At 51.4% G+C, this 16,961-nt stretch overlaps 1 protein-coding gene across 1 annotated transcript in view; it reads left to right on the top strand.

Moving 5' to 3' along the window:
• Nucleotides 1–16,961, top strand: part of DYNC1H1 (dynein cytoplasmic 1 heavy chain 1) — a 71,398-nt gene that overhangs the window by 35,918 nt on the left and 18,519 nt on the right. The window contains exons 27-46 of the mRNA XM_064292967.1: nt 264–546; nt 789–889; nt 1,539–1,698; nt 3,002–3,245; nt 3,396–3,579; nt 3,909–4,121; nt 4,915–5,153; nt 5,324–5,480; nt 7,289–7,516; nt 9,415–9,645; nt 10,107–10,247; nt 10,487–10,720; nt 10,811–11,017; nt 11,100–11,221; nt 11,656–11,821; nt 12,765–12,928; nt 14,041–14,170; nt 15,927–16,060; nt 16,504–16,618; nt 16,722–16,883. Of these exons, the coding sequence (XP_064149037.1) occupies nt 264–546; nt 789–889; nt 1,539–1,698; nt 3,002–3,245; nt 3,396–3,579; nt 3,909–4,121; nt 4,915–5,153; nt 5,324–5,480; nt 7,289–7,516; nt 9,415–9,645; nt 10,107–10,247; nt 10,487–10,720; nt 10,811–11,017; nt 11,100–11,221; nt 11,656–11,821; nt 12,765–12,928; nt 14,041–14,170; nt 15,927–16,060; nt 16,504–16,618; nt 16,722–16,883 (3,615 nt within the window). The remainder of the gene's footprint in view (nt 1–263; nt 547–788; nt 890–1,538; nt 1,699–3,001; nt 3,246–3,395; nt 3,580–3,908; nt 4,122–4,914; nt 5,154–5,323; nt 5,481–7,288; nt 7,517–9,414; nt 9,646–10,106; nt 10,248–10,486; nt 10,721–10,810; nt 11,018–11,099; nt 11,222–11,655; nt 11,822–12,764; nt 12,929–14,040; nt 14,171–15,926; nt 16,061–16,503; nt 16,619–16,721; nt 16,884–16,961) is intronic.

The raw sequence follows: 16,961 nt of genomic DNA, 5'->3' as shown, positions 1-16,961 counted from the left end.
GGTGTATGTCTAGGATTCAGGTTGCTGGGTCATATGGTAGTTCAATGTTCAGCTTTTTGAGGAGCCGCCAAAGTGTTTTCCACCGTGGCTCCACCATTTTACGGTCCCGCCAGCAGTGAATGTGAGGAGCGTTCCAGTTCCTCCACAGCCTCACCAACACTTGCTGTTTTCCGTTTTTCTGATCATTGCCATTCTAACGGGGGGAGGTAATCTCTCATAGTGGTTTCGTATGATAAACTTTTGAAGTGTCTGTCTCTTTTCAGATTACAGAGCTAGTCCACCAGAGAGATGTTACCAGATCTTTGATCAAAAGCAAGATTGACAATGCCAAGTCCTTTGAGTGGCTCAGCCAGATGCGATTTTACTTTGATCCCAAGCAAACAGACGTGTTACAGCAGTTATCCATTCAGATGGCAAATGCCAAGTTCAACTATGGCTTTGAGTACCTGGGCGTACAGGACAAGCTGGTCCAGACCCCCCTCACAGACCGCTGCTATTTGACCATGACACAAGCCTTGGAAGCCAGGCTTGGTGGGTCACCCTTTGGTGAGTAATCCACAAGCCTGGACCAAGAGAGGTGACATCCAAAATGTTTTTTTTAGAGATTAAGCATGTGATTTGAATATATTTCTTAACAGCATGGCTAATGCCGTGGTATGTTTTAAAATCTTGTCTGCGTTTTCTACGTTTAGAATGAACTGGCTTTTTGTAGTTGTTTTAAAACTAAAGATATGCTTTCAGTGAAGTAGTGGACTGAAGTACTCAATTGCTTTTCTTTAATAAAATAGGACCTGCTGGTACTGGGAAGACAGAGTCTGTCAAAGCTCTTGGCCATCAGCTCGGACGGTTTGTTTTAGTTTTCAACTGCGACGAAACCTTCGATTTCCAGGTAAGAAGGTTTATGGGAGTCACCTAAAATTTAGTGGCTTGGGAGGGTCGGAGGAGTATCAGGAGGCTGGCAGTAGCCCAGCGTGGCTTATCTGTCCCTCTGAGGCCTTTTAGGGCCGGGTGTATTTTGAACTCTTCAAGGTTTCCAACACATGTGCTTTGAAGTTGACTTTGGCTTCATGGTTTCAAAGTTAAATCTTGCTGCTAATATGGTCAGTGTGACAAATCGTTTTCCACAAGGACAACTTCTTGTTAACACTTTGAAAAAACTCTTGATGCCCGTGTCTGAGAATGAACAATCAAATATTATGGAAGAGACATTTTAATCAAAAAAAAGTGGTAGGATAAAAGTAACACTTGGTCATATTGGGATCTTATTGGCCCAGGAGGAAAAAAGGTACCAGGTTGCATCTGTGTAGTGAGGGTGGCTGTGTTACCAAGTGCTCACCGTGTGTGAGCGCCATGTCCTGTCTGCTTGTGTGTCTCATTTAGCCTTCATCCCCACCCCGTGGGGTGAATGGCATCGCTCCCTCCAGCAGATGTGAGTTGCCTGAGGCTGGGTGACAACCAGAGCCAGGACTTGAGCCAGCAAGGCCAAGGCCAAGGCAGTGGTTTCACAGCACCTTCCTCCTTCCATCTCTCCCTCTCAGGCAATGGGCCGGATCTTTGTGGGGCTTTGCCAGGTGGGCGCATGGGGCTGCTTCGACGAGTTCAACCGCCTGGAGGAGCGCATGCTCTCGGCCGTGTCCCAGCAGGTGCAGTGCATCCAGGAGGCGCTGCGCGAGCACTCTAACCCCAACTACGACAAGAGTAAGGCTCCCTCCCGTGCATGCAGGAGGTGTAGGGAGCACAGGGGAATGCCCACCACAGCCCTGTTGGCTACCTTCCTGGTTAGGAATGAGCTGCAGTGGAGCTACCAGGAGCTCACTGTTGCAGGCAGTGTGCTGAGTCCTGATTAAAGACTGAAGGTTTGAGACCTGGGAAGGCGGTATCAGCAGTTTGGATTCCTCACTGTAGAGCAGCAGCACACAGGTCCTGTGTCCCACAGCAGCTGAAGACCTGGACAGTGCTTCCTCAGACACAGGCCCATGCTCCCTGAGTTCTCCCTCGGAGCCCCGTGCTCCCTGAACCCTTCCCCAGACAGAGCACTGTGCTCCCTGAGTCATCCCTCAGACAGCCCCATGCTCCCTGAGGCCGTGCTCCCTCCCTCAGACAGGCAGAGCTCCAGGCTCCCTGAGGCCATGTTTCCTCCCTCAGACAGAGCTCTGTGCTCCCTGAGGCCATGATTCCTCCCTCAGACAGAACCCTGTGCTCCCTGAGGCCATGCTTCCTCCCTCGTTTGCCACAGAACGAGTGTTCCTGTGCTGGTGTGGCTCTCGGTGCCACCTTCCTTCCTGTGTCCCCAGAGAAGCAGCCTTTGGCCACCTGTACGGCCAGTCCTACATTTAGTTTTGGGAATGAGCCATCTGTCACCACAGGAGGGTCTGTTCTGAGAGGCTCTCAGGGCTGCTTCACTTGCTGTGTGTAACACAAAGTCCTGGGCACGTGAGGTGCAGGCAGGCTGTGCTGTGGGAGGGAGCAAGTATATCGATGTGGACAGGGAAGAAAGAAGCTCCTTCTGTACTAAAACAAAAGGGGCATGTCAAAGAAAGCATTACCCATGTGGTCAGTACTCTCCAATGGAGAAAACGCACTTTATCCCTAAGTACGTAGTTCAGAGGGTTTTTTGTTTGGTCCTGGGAAAGGTGATTCTTGTGGGCTGAGCCAGTCGGTTTTGTGGCAGTATTGACTTATCTTTATTTCTGCACCTGGCTTGTGACAGTCACTGGAGCTAAGCAGCTGCAGCAGGGCTCCTTTGTGTCACATAGAGTAGCAGGTTTCCTGCCTCTGGTGGCATATCAGGTGCATGTTCAAATTGTGTGTACCAAGTGTGTGAGAGCGGGTCTGTGGGCTGGTGGATGTGCCTGGCGAGGCCTCTGAAAGGCCAGACGGCCCTCTGCAGCGGCTTCCTTCCGGCTGAGGTGCTGGGGGGAAACGAGTGCTTTGGTGTTGTTGAGAGAAACCTTAGAGTGGTTTTTTGAACCTCATCTTATGGCCACCATCCAATTTGCAGCCTCTGCCCCAATCACATGTGAGCTGCTGAACAAACAAGTCAAGGTGAGCCCGGACATGGCTATCTTCATCACCATGAACCCTGGCTACGCGGGCAGGTCCAATCTCCCAGACAACCTGAAGAAGCTGTTCCGGAGCCTGGCCATGACCAAGCCGGACCGGCAGTTGATCGCCCAGGTCATGCTGTACTCCCAGGGCTTCCGAACCGCCGAGGTGCTCGCCAACAAGATCGTCCCATTCTTCAAGTGAGTGCGAAATGCCCCGGGAACCCTTAGTGTTTACCTCTGTAATCGTGGCATAGCTTTGAGAGCATCGGTCTCTGATTGCTTGGCATTTGACGCTGTTGTCACCTAAAGGGTACTTTTTAAAAACAAAACCTCTCTTTCCTTTTTTAGACTGTGTGATGAGCAGCTCTCTTCCCAAAGCCATTATGACTTTGGTCTCCGGGCTTTGAAGAGTGTGTTGGTAAGCGCTGGTAATGTGAAGAGGGAGAGAATTCAGAAGATAAAGAGGGAGAAAGAAGAACGAGGTGAAGCAGTTGATGAAGGAGAAATTGCTGAAAATCTACCTGAACAGGAGGTTTGTAAAACGTTCTTTGAGAGCTTACCTCTTACACTTGATTTACTTTTAAATTGTGAGTGTTTAAGTGACTTGGCAGTTCATCCTTCAGTGTGTTTCTCGTTGTGATCCACGTATGCTGGACGAATAGAACATACTGTCCGATTTAACAGTAAAGCGAACGGATGAATGTGCCGTGTGATGCACTGACTGATGTCCTACACTTGATACCCTCAATTTGTCTTACCGACTTAGTAACTCCTGGTTAAGCACCTTCTGGAGCCATGGCAAGAGGCATGCACACAGCACTCCTACCCCTTGGAGCTGAGTCCTTTTCCTCTTCCACGTAGATCCTGATACAGAGCGTCTGTGAGACGATGGTGCCCAAGCTGGTGGCTGAGGACATCCCGCTGCTCTTCAGCCTCTTGTCGGATGTGTTCCCTGGGGTCCAGTACCACCGTGGGGAGATGACTGCCCTCCGAGAAGAGCTCAGGAAAGTGTGTCAGGAGATGTACTTGACCTACGGCGATGGCGAGGAGGTCGGCGGAATGTGGGTGGAAAAGGTAACTCGGCTTGTTCTGTTGGCTGTGCCCTCACAGACCCCACCAACCTCGGTGCGCAGACACTCCCTGGTACTCACTGGCCGAGGGCCAGCAGGAAGGAACTGTGCATGGTAGAACTCACCCAGGGAGCCCAGGGAGGTGTATAATCTGTTTACGAAGATTTGCCCCAAGACCCAAGAGAATTTTTTCTTAGCTTAAATTTAGAGCTTTCAGAACTTGCCTGAAATTTCACCTTCCTGGTGTAGCTGGTTCTCAGAGAATGCTGAGGAAAGGCACGGTGTGTATTAGAAATGCATTTATGTCAATCAGAGTGCTGTTTACAGGGCTTTCCAGCACCAGATACCAACAGCACAAATCTGCTAACCAATACTTGTCTGTGCTCTGCATCGGCTTCTTTTTTTCTTCTCTGAGCTTTATTTACAGAAAAGGTTGTTATTTATATGAGTTGTGTGTATTGAGCCTGAGACTCTACTGGATTAAACCAGTGGCTTATCCATTGGTTCCCTGGTTTTTTCCTTAGAGGGGATTTAATGTGTTTGTTTGTTGAGGCATCATCTCTTCCACTGGCCCCCATCCTTCCTGACTTATTCAATAACTTCCCACCAACCAGTTAAAAGTCTTCTCGAAGTACTTATTTAGATGTGGCCTGTGTAGCATCTCTCATTAACGAAATCTGGTACTTACCTGTAAGAGTCCACAGAACATGTTTCTTGCCTGTGGTCACGAGACACGGCTTGAGCACCAGCCCCTTCTTCCTGTGCAGTGGTGGCCATGTGGCATGTTTGGTCCTCAGGTCCTCCAGCTCTATCAGATCACCCAAATCAATCACGGCCTCATGATGGTGGGGCCCTCGGGCAGCGGGAAGAGCATGGCCTGGCGCGTGCTTCTCAAGGCTCTGGAGAGACTTGAGGGCGTGGAGGGCGTGGCCCACATCATCGACCCCAAGGCCATCAGCAAAGACCACCTCTACGGAACCCTGGACCCCAACACCAGGGAGTGGACCGACGGGCTGTTCACACACGTCCTGAGAAAGCAAGTTCACTGTGATCCCTGTCTTGTTTCAGTAACTGGGGGGTACTGATAGCATGCTCAGGTGTAAGTTATTTTTCCACCCAAAGGTCACCCTAGAAACTGTCTTGAGGTGAGAGTTGTTAATCTGAGACTCTTGACTTAGCAACTGTCTTAACTCCCTTCCCACCCAGGATCATCGATAACGTGCGGGGCGAGCTGCAGAAGCGCCAGTGGATCATCTTCGATGGCGACGTGGACCCTGAGTGGGTGGAGAACCTGAACTCAGTGCTGGACGACAACAAGCTCCTGACTCTGCCCAATGGGGAACGCCTCAGCTTGCCCCCCAATGTAGGTAGCGCTTGTGGGCTGTGCGTCAGACGTTCTGATCTGGCTGGCTGAGATTGGGGGCCTGGCACAGGAGATGAGACTCCACTCATCCAGAGCCCGTGGTGTAAATAATTCTCAAAGTTGGTCCGAATCTCTGAGTACCAGGTGTTTTCCATTCCCGTGGTTGGGAAATACTTTGATAGGATTTGCTAATAGCACAGTACCATTTGTTGAGTATTAAGCACACTGTAACTCGCAGCCCTCCCTGCAGCCATCCCTATAAAACAGGATTTCTTGACTTCCTGCCTGACTCCTCATTGTCGGATGCCGCTGAGCCGGTCCCGACTCCCCGCAGTGCTGCATGCCGGAGTAGGACTGCCCCTTCGGGTTTTCTTGTCTGTCATCCTCATGGAAGCAGATCGCCAGCCAGGTCTTTCTCCTGTGGAGCCAGTGGTTGGGTTTGAACCAGCAACCTTTCAGTTAGCAGCTGAGGGCTTAGCCATTGGCAGCCCAGGGCTCCGGACTGTACATCTAGGAAGGGCACCCGAGGAACTTAGATATGGAAGCAGACAAGGCTGGAACTGGAAAAACGTGTGTCTGACACAGGCGCCTGGTACGTAAAAGTGGACCGGCCCATGTGGACTCGTACTCCGGTGTCAGCCCCCAAAGTGTAGGGTCTGAGGTGTCCTTGTGCCCAGTGTGTGCAAGGAGAGCCAGGCCGTCGGTGAGGGGGAGGGAGCTGGGGACTGGAGAGGGACAGGCCAAGTCAGGCTGCATTCTCGGGGCTATTGTAAGGCCTTGGGCATGTGCGTTAGGGGAGTTGGGAGCCTCAGGAGGGTTCGGAACAGAGTAGAATACTATGGTTTATGTCTAAAAGCCCCCTCTGCTGCTGTTGGGGGGATGGCGGAGGAGGGCAGCGTGCAGGGAGGCTGTCACAGTGCCCCCGGCATGTTGGTGGCAGGGTGGACAGGTAGGTGGCTGCGGTGCAGGTGCTGAGAAATGGCTGGATTATGGATCCAGGTTGAAGGTGGTGCTGATGGACTTGCCGATGGACTGGGTGTGGATGGGAGACAGAGGAGTCAGAGTGACACCCAGGTTTTGACCTGAGCAACTGTGACCGTGAACCCCTGTCAGGAAGGGCTGGGCTCAGCAGCCATCACCCCAGAGCCTCTGCCACTGACACGGTGCCTGTCAGAAAGTGTGCACTTCCTCAGGCTCCTGGTCTCCTGTTGACCAGCCATGTTCTTTTTTGTAGCCAATTGTCCAGTAGATTCTGACTCTGTGAGAAGGAGCTTGGTCTCCTTGTGAGGCACTTAACACTGTGTGAAGGCTCTGGAACCAGACCTCCTGCTCTGAACCGCAGCACCTCAGTTGATTAGCAGTAGGGCCTCAGATGAGCCACCCAGCTGCGTGCAAAACGGAGTTGATGGTACCTGTCTCACTGGGCAGCTGTGAGCACAGAGTGAGTTGAGGTCTGTGGAGTATAGGCACAGCATCTGAGACATCCTCACAACTCAGTGTGCACTGCTTTTCGCAGCCTGGAGGACACGGTGCTGCTTGTACCCTACCGCAAGCTCTTCCGGTGGGGATACTAAGCATTGTCGTCTGACGTGCTCTCTTCCGCCACATATGTCCTGCCCAAATCTGCGTGAAGAGTGGTTGGTGGATTTTGTAGTGCTGTGAACTGTAGCAGTTTTTAATTTCAGGGTAAAAGTAGAAAATCAAATTTAAATAGCTCTTTCAGTGCGTACACAAGTTAAAAAAAAAATCTGATGTCCAGGTTTTTACCAAACCTACGTCACCAACTCTGTGTAACGGTGTTTCCCCAGGTACGGATAATGTTTGAGGTCCAGGACCTGAAGTACGCCACCCTGGCCACCGTGTCACGCTGTGGCATGGTCTGGTTCAGCGAGGACGTGCTGAGTACAGACATGATCTTCAACAACTTCCTGGCCAGACTGCGCAGCATCCCCCTGGACGAGGGGGAGGACGAGGCGCAGCGCCGGCGCAAGGGCAAAGAGGACGAAGGGGAGGAGGCTGCATCCCCAATGCTGCAGGTACAGGCCGCCTGCCCCAACGGAGGGCTGGGTGCTCACATGGGGGTCTCTGGGAATGAGGGTGTCACTCACTCATGGGGGCCCAACAGGAGCAGCTGCAAGAGTAGGGACATGTCTGGGGGAAGTCAGCCGTTGAAAACCCTGTGGGGAATGTTTCCAGTAGAGTCTGTGAATGGGGAAACAATGTACAGTTTCTCTCATTCATGTACAGGAAGTCAAACAAGTTTTACATGGTTTCAAAGTACATTTTGTGTTAAACAAAGACAGGAAAGTTCCCAGTACATTCTGTGAATAAGAAAATAATGTACGATTTCTCACATTCAACTATGAAAAAAGAAAGCCCTGTGGAGCACAGCTGTCACCAGGAGCCAGAGCTAACTCACGGCAACTGGTTGGTTGGTCTGTAATCTTAACTTCCTCTGTGAGCTGATGAAAGGTGACCCTTTTCCATTTTCACTGGTGAAAGCCGGTGTTCCTGGGAGCGTGATTCTTAAAATCACCAAGATGAAGGAATGAGGTTTGACCCCTGAAGTTTCACCCAGAATTCTTTTCGGAGGTCATGTGGCCGTCTCTCAGGCCTTGTTGTCATTAGGTGCCATCAAGTTGGTTCCAACTCATAGCGACCCTGCGTACTACAGAACGAAATTCTGCCGAGTTCTGCACCGTGCTCACAGTCGTTGTTATGCTTGAGCCCATTGTGGCAGCCACTGCATCAATCCATCTTGTCAAGGGTCTTCCTCTTTTTCGCTGACCCTGTGCTTTACCAAGCATGATGTCCTTTTCCAGGGACTGATCCCTCTTGATAACATGTCCAAGGTATGTAAGACATAGTCTCAGCATCCATGCTTCTAAAGAGCATTCTGGTCGTACTTCTTCCAAGACAGCTTTGTTCGTTCTTTTTGGCAGTCTGTGGTATCAGTATTCTTCATCAACACCACAATTCAAAGGCGTCGCTCCTTCTTCGGTCTTCCTTATCCATTGTCCAGCCTTCACATGCGTATGATGCGATTGAAAGTACCATGGCTTGGGTCAGGCGCACCTTAGTCTTCAAGGTGACATCTTTGCTTTTCAACACTTGAAAGAGGTTTTTCATAGCAGATTTGCCCAACACAGTGTGTCTTTTGATTTCTTGACTGCTTCTTCTGTGACTGTAGATTGTGGATCCAAGTAAAATGAAATCCTTGACAACTTCAGTCTTTCGCCATTTATCATAATATTGCTAATTGGTCCAGTTGTGAGGATTTTTGTTTTCTTTATGTTGAGGTGTAATCCATACTGAAGGCTGTAGCCTTTGGTCTTCATCAATAAGTGGTTCAAGTCCTCTTCATTTTTAGCGAGCAAGGTTGTGTCATCTGCATAACGCAGGTTGTTAGTCTTCCTCCAATCCACATGCCCTGTTCTTCTTCACATAGTACAGCTTCTCAGATTATTTGTTTAGCATACAGATTGAATAAGTATGGTAAAAGGATACAACCCTGACGCACACCTTTCCTGACTTTAAACCATGCAGTATCCCTTGTACTGTTCGAACAACTGCCTCTTGATCTATTTACAGGTTTCTCATGAGCACAATTAAGTGTTCTGGAATTCCCTTCTTCGCAATGTTATCCATAGTTTGTTATGATCCACACAGTCAAATGACTTTGCATAGTCAGTAAACCACAGGTAAACATCTTTCTGGCATTCTTTGCTTTCAGCCAGGATCCATCTGATATCAGCAATGATATCCCTGATTCTGAGTCCTCTTCTCCCTTCTGAATCCAGCCTGAATTTCTGGCAGTTCTCTGTCAATGTACTGCTGCAGCTTTCTCATGCAGTTGGATGACCTTGGTTAGGAGAGATGAAAATCTCCTGGGTCTCTGAGGTATCTCTGAACCATCGCTTATCTCCTCTTCTAGATTCAGAGGGACGCGGCCACCATCATGCAGCCGTACTTCACGTCCAACGGCCTGGTCACCAAGGCCTTGGAGCACGCATTCAAGCTGGAGCACATCATGGACCTGACGCGGCTCCGCTGCCTGGGTTCGCTCTTCTCCATGCTGCACCAGGCCTGCCGCAACGTGGCACAGTATAACGCCAACCACCCTGACTTCCCCATGCAGATCGAGCAGCTGGAGCGCTACATCCAGGTCAGGGCCACACGCTCGCCCAATTGGGCGCCTTCTCTCCCCTGAAGCACTACATCCAGGTCAGGACCACCTGCTCGCCCACCTGGGCGCCTTCTCTCCCCTGAAGCACTACATCCAGGTCAGGGCCACCTGCCTACCCACCTGGACAAGTTCTGTCCCTAGAGCGCGACATCCGGGTCAGGGCCACACTCACCCACCTGGGCGTGTTCTCTCCCCTGGAGCACTACATCCAGGTCAGGGCCACACGCTCACCCACCTGGGCGTTTTCTGTCCCTAGAGTGCTATATCCAGGTCAGGGCCACATGTGCGCCCACCTGGGTGTGTTCTCATCCCTGGGGAGAGAGAAAGCTTCCACGAGGGGCTGGGGTGAGGTGTCTCCAAGGTTAACTTCGCTGTATATGTCTTTTTGTTGTTGTTGAGGCTTTATTTTTTAAATGAAATCACAATTCATCTTTCCATAGCGCTATCTGGTCTACGCCATACTCTGGTCCTTGTCCGGAGACAGTCGGCTGAAAATGAGAGCAGAGCTGGGTGAATACATCCGGAGAATCACGACCGTGCCCCTGCCGACGGCACCCAATGTTCCCATCATTGACTACGAAGTGAGCTCGCGGCCTTTTTCCTTGCCACAGTGGCGTGATTCCCCTCAGGCAGCCTGCCCATGACAGCTTCACTTTTTCCCTTTCCTTCAGGGACTTTGTCCTCTTAGTTTCAGTGATAGCAGGGACACAGGTTAGCTTGAGCTGTCCTCACTCTGAAAGCTCCGGGCTAAGGCGTGTGGGAGCCTGGTAGGTAGAGGCATATGGACTGTGGCAGTTATCAGGCCTCCGTTCTGTGTCAGGTCTCCATCAGCGGCGAGTGGTCACCGTGGCAGTCCAAGGTGCCACAGATCGAGGTGGAAACGCACAAGGTCGCAGCCCCCGACGTGGTCGTGCCGACCCTAGACACCGTCCGTCACGAGGCCCTCCTGTACACGTGGCTGGCTGAGCACAAGCCCCTGGTCCTGTGTGGCCCTCCCGGTTCTGGCAAGACCATGACGCTCTTTAGTGCCCTCAGGGCCTTGCCGGACATGGAGGTAAGGAGGGCTGGACGTGGACAGCCGGCCATTGGTGTTGAGTTGAATGTTGTTCTTGGAACGATTCATTTTGTGTCTTGCTCTCTGAAGGTTGTGGGTCTCAACTTCTCAAGTGCCACCACCCCAGAGCTCCTTCTGAAAACGTTCGATCACTATTGCGAGTACAGGCGCACGCCCAATGGGGTCGTGCTGGCTCCCGTCCAGCTCGGCAAGTGGCTGGTGTTGTTCTGTGATGAAATCAACCTCCCAGACATGGATAAATACGGGACGCAGAGGGTCATATCATTCATCAGACAGGTGTGTTCTCTCCCATGTTCCCGCCCCCAGCATTGTCTTTTCACCCTCGGCTCCAGACGCCTCACACGCTGTGTTCCCCCAGATGGTGGAGCATGGGGGCTTCTACCGCACCTCTGACCAGACGTGGGTGAAGCTGGAGCGGATCCAGTTTGTGGGGGCCTGCAACCCCCCCACGGACCCAGGGAGAAAGCCCCTGTCACACAGGTAGCTGGCGTCTGCACAGGCATCACCGACTCCGCACACACGGCCAGGGTTGCCTTAGACTTAACGTCACACAAACCTCGTTTCCATCGGCAGAAGGTAGCAACATATTGTTTATCAGAGGGCTCCTCCGGGGCTCCCTGTGCTGTGCCATAGTTACACCAGGAAGACACACTGAGATACAAGCATCTACCAGACCTGCCGACGGGGCCACGAGGGGGCTGAAATCAGCCTGCGCTGTCCTCCACCTGGCCTGGTTCTTTCTCAAGTCAGTTGCAGCGGCTGCTGTGGCAGCACCAGGCCTGGTGGTTTGGGTGTGTCTCAGCTAACCTCTGTGGCCAGCCACTGCGGGTGGGTTAGGCAACAGCCTCCAGTCCCCACCTGGGATCCCTGCCAGCCCGTGGGCGTGGAGGGCTGACCGGGCCAACTCTGCGCAGGTTCCTACGCCATGTGCCCGTCGTGTACGTGGACTATCCAGGACCTGCCTCGCTCACCCAGATCTACGGCACCTTCAACCGTGCCATGCTGAGGCTCATCCCGTCCTTGCGCACCTATGCTGAGCCGCTGACAGCTGCCATGGTGGAGTTCTACACCATGTCGCAGGTACGCACGTGGGCCCTCTGCTCGCCAGGGAGTGGCCCCTGGGCTGGACGCAGAGCTCCTGCTGGGTTAGAAGGCCCCCGTCCCTGGCAGTGCCCCGAAGCGTTCTCATGCTCTTCTCGTTGCCCACGTTCTGTGCACTTGCACAAACGCTAATCCCTCACGAAGCCTGAGCCAGGCGGTTTCCAAAAGGGCGCGTGCAGCCCTAACAGTGCAGACACAGCCACCTGTGTAGCTACTCTCTGTGCACGGGTGGCTGCTTACTGCCACGTTGCTCTCAAGAAGGCCCAGGGCCTCTCTCCCTGGAGCCTCCCTAACATTGAAAAGTTATTTAAAATGATGACAATCTTGATCTATTTGAGGAGCAGAAGTGGTTATCAGGATTTTGATTTGCATTGCTTGGATTTGCCTTCCCGTATTCACCCTTTAATAAGGCGATCTAAGGGGACTTCCTGTTGGACTGTGCCCCCTTTCCCACAGACACAGCGATCTTGCCGTCAGTCTCTGGGAGCTGGCCTGCCTATAGGTGCAAATGTCGTGCCCTGTATTTAACTTGCCTTTAGTTTTATGTTGTGTTCTTGCCTAAATGGTTGTCATTGTGATCAAATGTAAGTTTTTCTCCTTAATGGCTTCTGCTTTTAAAGTCACGCGTACAACGGTCTTCCCTCAATTTAGGAATTCCTTTTTTTTTTAATTCGTATCTTCAGAAGGATTTTCGTGGTTTTATTTTCTTGAATACGTAAACACTTTATTTTAGCATGAGTGAGCAGCTTGGGTCTACTTTTTCCTGGATATTGTCCCAACATGGTTTACCGACTCGTTCTCAAATATCCCAGGGTCTAGATTCTTCATTTGAACATAAACATTTTATACCCCATTTTACTTGTTATCCGTTAGTTCACGGCTTCAGCTACGTTCTCGTAACCTCGTTTTCCCCTCCCCGCAGGAAAGGTTCACTCAGGACACACAACCCCATTACATCTACTCGCCCCGAGAGATGACGAGGTGGGTGAGGGGCATCTTTGAAGCACTGAGGCCCCTGGAGACACTGCCGGTGGAAGGCCTGATTCGGATTTGGGCCCACGAAGCCCTCCGTCTCTTCCAGGACAGGTGAGGAAAGCCAAGGCCCCCGCTAGCTGTGTTCTGTCTCCTGCTCCCAGGTGTTTGGCCCTGGAGTGACGGTCTGTGTGCCTGCTTCCCATGGCCAGCCTGCCCAAGCCTAAGCCAGGCGCTGCTGTGATGGAGAGAGTGGGGGAGGTGGTGCTGGACTTTGAAGCTGATCACAGCCACCCCCAGCTTAACAGGGCTGCATGACTGTGACCACTCTCTGTGCTTCCCCATGTGGGAGCTGTCACCCAGGCCTGCCTGCAGACAGCTTTTCTTGTCCAGGCTGTGTGAGGGACCTCAGCGTATCCCGATGTTCTAGATCGCTGTTCTCAAGCTCAGCTCCTGAGAGTCCTTGGGCTCCACACAGGTTGTCATAGGCCACTGTGAGGCATGAGTAAGGGGGCAGGGGAGGAGCGTACTGGCTGTCTCAGCCCTGTCCTCACCTGTCATGTTGGGATTCTACCACCTCAAAATTTGAAGTGTTTTTTTGTTGTTGTTATATGTGCTACCTTCACCCTCCCTTTCTTAACAGGAAAACTGGGCTACAGTGTAATCGTCCCAGGTTTCCCAGGATACCACTGAAAAATTTGTTTAGATTCCAATGTAGCAGCAGCAGTGGTGCTTCTGAACGCTAACGCTGTGGTCACTGCTGGTGCCCTCTCATCAGCTTCCCAGAAGGCCCCACACCTGGGAGGCCATCCTGGCCTTACCTGCCTGCTTTGTGGTCTTCTCAACTGGCCCCCTGCCTCCAAGACTGCTCACTGCAGCCCCCGCCCTGTCCCCCTTTGACGTTTGACACACAGTAAACAAGCAGAGAACCAGAATCAAATTTCTATTTTTTTTTAAATCAGTGTAATTAAAAATTTTAGAACTTAAAAAAAGTATTGATGCTGTAGTTCGATGGTTTTTATATTTAATATCAAAATTTCAGATTGCTGCAGCAGTCTTGAGTTCAGATTCTCAGGTGCCCGCGTTTACAGAAGATGAAAATCTGTGCTCCCGGCTGACTGCCCCCCAGCCCCTAGAGTAACCTATAGCCCCCACGCCCGCACACCTGGCGTCTGCTCCCCCGGCCGCCAGCAGACGCTCAGGAGGGTGCTGCTCTCCTTCCACAGGCTGGTCGAGGACGAGGAGCGGCGCTGGACCGACGAGAACATCGACATGGTGGCTCTGAAGCACTTCCCTAACATCGACAAGGAGAAGGCTATGAGCCGGCCCATCCTGTACAGCAACTGGCTGTCAAAGGTAACACGGCCCCTCCCTGGGGTGTGCCTCCCTCCTGTCCCTTCAGTGAGAAGTACCTTCTAACCAAAAAGTCTTTGTCCTGAAGTGCTCGTGAGGCTGTGGTCTCCAGCGTGGTGCACTGAGTATACGCTGAGTGCCATTGGTAACTCAGGGCGGGCAATGCCAGCAGCAAGCTGCAGCGGGCAGCCAGCTGTGGGTTTCTTCTGCATGCCAGTGTCCACGGAACCGTGCTTTCCCGCCTGAGGAAGATGGTGCTTCAGCACGTTTGCAGGAAAGAAGCCTTGGTTTCCCCCTGCTTTCACTTCCCTCACAATAAAAACTTGTGGGAAAATGTTTCACGTACTAAAATGCTAAACAGTCCGTGTTTCCAGGATAGCTGCGAGTTTTCTTTTCTTCTGAAAAGGAGATGAGGACATTTTTAGTAAGCTGGAGTCCCTGGGTGGCAGATGGCTAAGCACTGGGCTGCCAACCAAAGGTTGAAGGCTCAAGTCCACCCAGAGGTGCCTCAGAAGAAGGGCCTGGAGATCTACTTCCAGGGGAAGAATCAGCCACCGAAAACCCTGAGGAGTGCAGTTCTAACCTGAAGCACGTGGGGTCGCCATGAGTCAGAGTCAGTTCAGTGGCAACCGTCAGCCTCAGTGCACGTTTCACGTAATGAACCTCTCGGCAGTCTCTGCGCTGCACCAGCGCTGGCGTGCAGGGGTGAGCAGAGTCTTCCTTTAGGGAACTCACAGCCTGAAATAGGAGACAGGGAAGAGACGTCTGCCTCTGACAGAGACGACCCCGCGCTGGGTCTCAGAGGGCTTGGTAGGCCTTGGTCTGGAGCAGTGTCGGGAGGGCAGCCAGGCAGAGGGGCCACCAGGCAGAGGCCCAGAGAGAAGCAGGAAGTAGCAAGGTAGGTTTGGTCGATGTTGCTAGCGTTTTCTGTGTAAGCCAGACTCCATCCTCATTCTCTTTCATTGAGAGGCAGCACCTCCTCCCAGTGGCTTGTCTTTTCAGTCTTTTTTTATAATGTCTTTCGAGGAACAGATGTTCTTGAAGTTTTATCGTTTGTCATTTAAACCCTTCGTCCATCTGTAATGGAGTCTTTGTGTGGAGCGAGCTGTGGGCCGCTTTCGGTTTGTTCCTCCTGGACACCCCTCATCCAGCACCATTGATTGAATAACCCCTCACTCGTTGATCCCAGTGCTGCTCTGTCCCTGCGATGTCCCTGTGTGCACGGGTCTGCTGCTGGCTCGGCCTGTGCCGCGATGTCATGGCCCAGTGCTGCACTGAGTCTGGCTGGGAGGGCGGGCCTGCACTCCTGGTCCTTCTTAGCTGGATCTTAGCCATCTTTGGCCCTTCCCTCTTCCAACTGAAATTTAGAATTGGCTTGTCAAGTTGCACCAAGACAGCCACACTCAGCTGCCATTGAGGTTTCCACTGGGATTGTGCTGGTTCTCTGTAGGAACTTAGAGGGAAGTGATGTTTTTATAGTAGTGCGTTTCTTTATCCATGATTGTGGCATATCTTGTCAGGTACTTAGGTCTTCTCTGATATCTTTCGGTGAAATTCAATTTTCTCTGTAAAAACTTTCCAAGTCATTAGATCCATCCTTAGTTTAACTTGGGTTTTTACTGCTTTGTCTTGAATGATATCTTTTCTCGTTGGTATTTTTTAAACCGTTTGTTCACAGTGTATAGAACTAAAATTGATTTTGGTATAATAACTAAGATGACTTATTCTAAGGGATTTGGGTGTTTTGTTTTCTCCGTAGGATTACATCCCAGTAGACCAAGAAGAGCTAAGAGATTATGTCAAAGCAAGGTTGAAAGTCTTCTACGAGGAAGAACTTGACGTCCCGCTGGTCCTGTTTAATGAAGTCTTAGACCATGTGCTCAGGATTGACCGGTAGGCTTGTTCAGCCTCCCCACTCGCCTCAGCTGCTCTTGGCTCAGTTTGTGTGCAGTTCCTGACCGCATACTGCTGTCTTCCCCTGCTCCATCTCAGCCTCTCTGCCGAGCAACCTCCCTGACCCTTCCTTCTAAGTCCAGCTTAACCTCCTCAACTCTCCTCCCAAGCACTCTTCCTTCTGCTCCCCCGGCACCTTATACTGACCATAATTACAGCCTTTCGGCCTCATGCTAGAGTTGAGTTTGTCTCTCTGATGCCATCGAGCGTCTGGCAGGCAGGACCATGTCTTACTGATCTTTGCAGCCCCGTTAGACTTGGCAAATAACAATTGCTGAACAAATACACAAATTCAAGTTAACATGTAGACAAAATCTGAAAAAAGTTCAAAAGTGGGATGGGGTTAAAAGCCTTATAATTTATCATGTCCGTTAATGTTTCAGAATATTCCGTCAACCTCAAGGTCACTTGCTTCTGATTGGTGTTAGCGGAGCAGGAAAAACGACCCTGTCACGTTTCGTCGCCTGGATGAATGGTTTGAGTGTGTATCAGATTAAGGTGGGTGCGCTCTGTAGCCTCTTGCTCCCACCAGCAGATTCTTGATCCGTGTATCTAACCCCCTGGAATGAGAAAGGGCCTGACTTGCCATCTGCTTGCTTAGGTCCATCGAAAATACACGGGAGAAGACTTTGATGAAGATCTTCGGACGGTGCTGAGACGTTCTGGCTGTAAAAATGAAAAGATAGCCTTTATAATGGATGAATCCAACGTGTTAGATTCTGGGTTCTTGGAGCGGATGAATACCCTTCTGGCCAACGGAGAGGTAACTGAGCAACATGTCATATTTGCTACGTGTTCTAGGCCTCCGTGCCTGGGGACCAGTAGATGACAGTGGTGTCTG

The sequence above is a fragment of the Loxodonta africana genome, chromosome 10 (assembly GCF_030014295.1).
Source record: "Loxodonta africana isolate mLoxAfr1 chromosome 10, mLoxAfr1.hap2, whole genome shotgun sequence".
Lineage (NCBI taxonomy): Eukaryota > Metazoa > Chordata > Mammalia > Proboscidea > Elephantidae > Loxodonta > Loxodonta africana.
This window is presented reverse-complemented; position numbering and strand designations above follow the sequence as displayed.